We start from the raw sequence: 6,116 nt of genomic DNA, 5'->3' as shown, positions 1-6,116 counted from the left end.
AATACTATCCAAATTATTTCAAGACTTATACATTTCCATATTAGAATCAACTATCTCGCTAAGCTAGATACTATGAGAAGTGTGCCCTACACAAGAGAGCTAGTTTTCAGTTGGTAGCCTATTGCTGAAACAAGAAAACGATCATGCAGCTACCAGTCATTATTGGACAGGCTTATTGTAACGGATGATCTACTATACAGGGTAGATAGCCTGTCAACTAGGTAAGGAAATGTAGGCGGAGAGAAGAAGAAATATCTATTATTAACTGCGTAGTAGAACGAATACAAAGAGATTGATTCTTGTCTCCTCTATCTATGTCTTTAGACCTCCTTAAATAGCTTTAGGATCCTTCTCTATTCGGCAGGTCTTTCCCGCTGAAGAGTCGGTGAAAGGTCAGGTAATCTCTCCTCCAACGATTCTAAACCGTAGGGGGTCCGAGGTCTTATGTAGGAAGGACCGCGACCAGGGCCTATGCACGATGAACCAGGATATAGGGGCCCGAGGGTTCTGCAGGCTTCACGGGCCGATTCCCCATCGGCTCCGTGACAAAGAGCCTATATTAAATAGTATTGATTAAACCTATGTATCCAGGAAATTACCGCCCAGTTTATAAAAGATATTAAGCAGTATAAATAACTGCTCCTTGCTATATTTGCCTATAAAATTCTGTCTATATCAGAAAATTACTGTTAAGCTCCAGATATCATTATACAAATTAGATAGCCATATCAGATAGTTCCAAAGTTCATTTGTTCCGAGGCATAGGGGCGGGGCCTTTATATCCGCGGGTGGTACCCCAGCAAGCTTGTGGGCTTTGGTGCAGGGGCATAAATAGACATAGTAATATCAATTAGAGAGAATTAGACGAGAGTAGATAAAGTCAGAAGTATGATACCCTAGCTCAGAGAATCTCAAGTGGAGAGAATCACCCTTTTATATATGCCATTCTTGAACACAGTGGAAATAAAAGGAATTACCAACCGCACTAATGCTCCTGCTGACAGTGAACCAATCATCTGTGGTGGACATTGTCGAATGAAATACTGCGATCGCAAACCCTAGAAATCTACGGATTGGGTTACGGAGATCTGCACAGTGATGACAAACTTCGGTTTGATGGGACGAGCCATTAAAGCCAGCTGCTATACGTATCTAGTCCAGTGTATGTACTACAGAACCGTTGACTAAGTTCTAGACCAGGCGGAAGATGACATGCGGCAAAAAGTGGTTGTTGCTTTGCTCATTGCTCTGTGTATTGAGGCACCTGCTCGAGCAATATATAATACACCATAGGAATCAAGTAGATTAATAGATTAAGAATAAGACAACTCCTTCAGATCGAACGTTCTGGTCCTTCCAGTTAAATGTAAAACCTACCTCATCTTAACGAAAGCCTTAATTGCAAACCCTCCACCGGAGACCGACCCCCCCAACAAAGCTCGTATATCCGCGATCGCTCCACCGGAACTGATTCCCTCTTTAGGCAATGGACATAGTATGATTTCCTTTTCTTCTTCTTCTTCTTCTTCTTCTTCTTTTTTTTTTTTTTCCCTATTTTTGTAAAGCCAACCTCAAAACTAATCCCCATTCCCAGAAAAACATCCCCTCTCCTCTCCTCGACCCCCAAGACAGCCAGAATGCCCATCACAGTTCACTGCATCCGCCACGCCAAAGGCGAGCACAATCTCGAGCCCGAAGACCACACCCTCCTCGGCCCAAACTCACCCCAAGAGGGCGGGCTCAATGCATCGCCCTTCTCAACTTTGGTTATATCGATTAGACACGTATATGCATGGTGGCAGCATCGCCTATGTTCCGCGCCCTTGAAACAGCACAGCCGGTATTCGGCCCGGCGCTCAGGAGCAGCCACTGTAATCCCCATATTCAGGCTTTAGCTGATGTGCAGGAAGTCTGCGACTACCCATTCAATACAGGTTCAGACCCGTCGATGCTAAAGGCGAGTGCATCAGCGGCCAAGATCCCAATGGATTTGAGTCGCGTACCAGAGTGTTGGAACACCATGCCGCGCGGGTCGCGGTATTTCCGGCTGTTTGAAATTGCGATTGAGGCGTGGGAGGGACAGGGGCTGCATTCACTTCCGTTGACTTCACCTTCTTAGTAGCCCGGGAGAAGAGATGGTATTTGGGATGGGAATATACATTCAACATATGTAGAGTGCTATAAAACCATGATTTCGCAAGGCAGTGTGAACCGCGGTATAATAATGCCAATATTTTAAGGAGTCAATATGGGTTCCTTTCATACATAACGTAGTTACATAGGTTCTATAGAGTCGAGCTGGAAATGTAGGTGACTATTGTTCCACTTGAGCTGCTATAATCAGACTCACTAGCATATGCGGTAATAGCCTCCACCGGAGCCCCTCCACGTTGGCCACCTAGGTACTCTATAAAGAGAGACCTTACAAGAAGCGACGAAAGTTTCTATTCTTTTCTTTCTTGCTCCCTTCTTTTCTCTGTTTTTATTTTTTTCTGCCAAGACACAAGGAATGATGACCCTTCCCAAAGATTTCATCTGGGGGTTTGGAACGGCCAGTTATCAGATTGAGGGAGCTGTCAGCGGAGAAGGTAGAAGCCCTTCCATATGGGACAGCTTTTGTGACATCCCTGGGAAAATAGCGGATGGCACAACTGGGCGCCATGCGTGTGACTCTTACAACCGCACCAGCGAAGACATCAGTCTTTTAAAAGAGTATGGCGCCAAGGCATACAGGTTCTCAGTCTCATGGTATGCCAATAGAATAAATGCACCCCCCCAAATACTTGAGAGTTAGTTGATCGATGCCTTCAGGTCAAGAATAATTCCGCTCGGTGGCCGGAACGATCCCATAAATCAACAAGGGCTGGACCATTATGTTCATTTCGTTGATGATCTCCTCGCCGCGGGAATTCTGCCCTTGGTGACCTTGTTTCAATGGGATCTGCCCCAGGCGCTTCATGATCGTTATGGTGGCCCATTAAATAAAGACGAATTCGTGGCTGATTTCTCTCACTATGCTGAGGTAGTATTCAAGGCCCTAGGCTCTCGAGTCAGCCATTGGACAACCTTTACCGAGCCGCATAATATAGCGGTCACTGGGTATCAGACAGGCATCTACGCACCTGGAATTCGCTGTGATAGATCTTCATGGATTGTTGGACACAGCCTGCTCGTTGCGCACGGGTCTGCTGTGAAGATCTTTCGTGAGCTTCACTCATCCTGCCCAGGAAAAATTGGTATAACATTAAATGGTAAGGTTCATTTTTGATCGTTGAGGGACAATTGCTAACCCTAGTGCAGCACAATGGGCGTCGCCATGGGATGACTCTGACCCTCGGGATCTCGATGCCTGCAAGACCTACCTCGATTTCACCGTAGGATGGTTCGCAGAACCCATATATCGTGGTCGTTACCCTGAGAAGATGGTCCAGCAGCTTGGAGACAGGCTACCGTCCTGGAGTAAGCACGATATTGCCTTAGTTCATGGTAGTAATGACTTCTTTGCCCTCGATTATTACACGTCGAGTTTCATAAAGCATAAGGAATCGCAACCACATCGCGGAGACTTCCTTGGCAACACAGAGTCGCACCAATACAATTCACAAGGGCGGTGCATTGGTCCCGAAACGGACTCATCATGGCTTCGAGCTAATCCACAGGGCCTCAGAAAAGTATTAAACTGGATCTCACGCACTTATTCGAATCCGGATATATATGTCCTTGAAAACGGGACTAGCTGCAAAGGCGAGGACGATCAATCAATCGAAGAGATCTTACATGATACATTCCGATGTGATTTTTATCGAGAGCATATCTCCGAAGCGGTAAAGGCTCGCACCGAGGATGGTGTTAATCTTCTAGGATACATGGCGTGGAGCCTCATGGATAATTTCGAGTGGAACGATGGCTACCGCGTCCGTTTTGGCGTCACTTATGTGGATTATAAAGATGGGATGAAGCGTTATCCGAAGGACAGTGCCAAGGTAATATCGGGGTTATTTCATAAGTATATAAATGGAGAAGATTGTGTGTAGGATGTGAAATAAACAGCTTTTGATCTTTTGGTAATTGCGTGCGCTTGAATAATAACGGTATGGTGTGGGTAATCCATGCACAGAAAATCACATACCCATGAGAGTTGGGCACTCGAGGATAATTTGGACAAGAACCTCTGTGTGTTGGAGTAGGTACTGCTAGGTACAAATTATAGTGCAGTTGAATAACCTGTTGTTGGCATTTCGATCAGCCAAATATTTCGCTAGAGTGTTTCTACAAGGGAAAGGTTCCCACCGGGGCTGATTTCCTATTTTGGCAAACCTTCTATGCGCTTACCTGTTGATCACCTCTTATTATTAGGCCGTTTCCCTCACCCTCGCCCCTGCACTGTGGTAATTTAAGACTCAATACATAGCGACCTCCTCGAACAACTTTATTGTTCATTTATCATCCAACATACAATTTGAGAACATGAATCCTCACGCCCCTTTGCCTCAGCGATGCAAAGCCGGGGTAGTTTCCAATAATGGCCCTAATTACCATTTAGCTGTTAAAGATGTCGCGGTCCCGAAACCAGGTTAGTACGCCATTGAATGATATAGTAAGGGAACTTGTTGTCTGTTAACCCTTCCAGGCCCGGATCAACTTCTGATTAAATTGAATGCGACGGGCCTCTGCTACAGTGATATTCATTACATGTTGGAAGACCTTCCGCTTCCGCGAATGGGTGAGTATGGTGTTCATTCTCCAGGACACGAGGGAGCAGGGGTCGTAGTCGCTGTTGGGCATGATGTGAAGGGATGGAAACCAGGTGATCGAGCAGGAATCGCACCGACATGGGATACCTGTATGAGCTGCGAGTTATGCTCTTCTGATATGGAATGTCACTGTCCTGGTGCAGTGCCAACTGGACTGAAAGTTTCAGGTAAGAGCTACTACATATAACACGCAGCTTGTTCTCTTTTGTTTATCTTCATCTCATTCTAATGGATCTCGTTAGGCACGTATCAGCAGTACATTGTGAGCCCAGCACGATATACAACACGCATTCCGAACGGTGTTGACGATTTCTCTGCCGGACCCATCATGTGTAGTGGGTCAACTATGTTCAGAGCAGTATGTAACTGTCCTCCGCATCTGCTTCTTTGATTCTTGACGCAAAATGAAGGGACTAATTTAGCGCTCCATTAGCTTCGAGAGTCGAAACTGCACGCGGGCCAATGGGTAGTCATAATCGGAGCAGGAGGTGGAGTTGGCCATATGGGTGTCCAAATTGCGAAGGCAATGGGCTTGAGGGTCATTGGAGTCGATACAGGCGAGGACAAAGAGCAGTTGTGTTTTAGACTTGGCTGTGAAGGTTTTGTCGACCATTGCAAATCCAACGATCTGGTCAGGGAAGTAATCCAAGTAGCTGACGGTCAAGGTGCACATGGTGTACTGGTGACCGCATCATCTGCTGCAGCATACCGAGTAGCACCCCAGTTGCTACGTGTGGGAGGGGTCGTCGTATGTGTGGGTATGCCTGCGTCTGGCAGTGCTTTCGCAGGGGAGGACCCAATGTATATCATTCTCAAGAACTTGAAGATCGTTGGCTCTCTGACTGGGTCACGTCAGGATACACTTGGAGCTTTGTCACTGGCAGCACGGGGGCTTCTCAAGCCTGTCTATGAAATGTTCAGCATAGAGCAATTACCTGATGCAGTGGGCCGGCTCAGACAAGGAAAGGTTAAAGGGCGCTGTGTAGTGAATTTCAATACATGAAACGAGCAGTTGGCATAATGCGCCTATGTTAACTAGATTGGAATATAACCTTCCTTGGCTGGATAGCATTACAGTTCTGAAGATACTGAAAGGCAGAAAATAGGGAATAATCTATGGTATTTGATGACGCATATTGCAATTTGTAGGAAGAATTTGTGAGTTTGTATTTCCGACAGGTGAAGCTTCTCTAGTAGTAGCAATACAGAACTGGCCAATGCAGGAAATCTATCCCGGTGGACGTGTTCGCCATTCTTGGGGCAGTGGAGAAGTTGATTGTCGTGTGGCCAGAGTTGAAAGTTATAAATTATAATTACATATGAAACTTTCTAAGCCGCGCTTTATGGAAACTCTTACTATAT

The 6,116-nt window shown here is 45.9% G+C and overlaps 3 protein-coding genes across 3 annotated transcripts; 2 read left to right on the top strand and 1 right to left on the bottom strand.

Moving 5' to 3' along the window:
• Positions 1–1,607: 1,607 nt before the first annotated feature.
• BDV27DRAFT_139399 (uncharacterized protein) lies at positions 1,608–1,945 on the bottom strand. The gene is made up of 2 exons (XM_032069448.1): positions 1,911–1,945; positions 1,608–1,840 (listed from the first exon to the last, which is right to left on the bottom strand). The coding sequence occupies exons 1-2, from the start codon at positions 1,923–1,925 to the stop codon at positions 1,652–1,654; spliced, it is 204 nt and encodes a 67-aa protein (XP_031920475.1). The 5' UTR covers positions 1,926–1,945; the 3' UTR covers positions 1,608–1,651.
• Positions 1,946–2,512: 567 nt separating this feature from the next.
• Positions 2,513–4,034, top strand: BDV27DRAFT_170574 (glycoside hydrolase superfamily; the record flags this gene model as incomplete). Its single annotated transcript, XM_032075340.1, has 3 exons — positions 2,513–2,748; positions 2,812–3,236; positions 3,277–4,034. 3 exons carry the CDS (start codon positions 2,513–2,515, stop codon positions 4,032–4,034), a joined length of 1,419 nt encoding a protein of 472 aa, XP_031920474.1.
• Positions 4,035–4,467: 433 nt separating this feature from the next.
• On the top strand, positions 4,468–5,757 carry BDV27DRAFT_170573 (zinc-dependent alcohol dehydrogenase; the record flags this gene model as incomplete). Its single annotated transcript, XM_032075339.1, has 4 exons — positions 4,468–4,573; positions 4,631–4,921; positions 4,997–5,112; positions 5,188–5,757. 4 exons carry the CDS (start codon positions 4,468–4,470, stop codon positions 5,755–5,757), a joined length of 1,083 nt encoding a protein of 360 aa, XP_031920473.1.
• Between the last annotated feature and the right edge of the window lie 359 nt (positions 5,758–6,116).

Source organism: Aspergillus caelatus (genome assembly GCF_009193585.1).
Source record: "Aspergillus caelatus strain CBS 763.97 unplaced genomic scaffold BDV27scaffold_468, whole genome shotgun sequence".
Classification (NCBI taxonomy): Eukaryota; Fungi; Ascomycota; class Eurotiomycetes; order Eurotiales; family Aspergillaceae; genus Aspergillus; species Aspergillus caelatus.
Note: the sequence above shows the minus strand (reverse complement) of the source record. Positions and strands in the feature narration are given on the sequence as shown.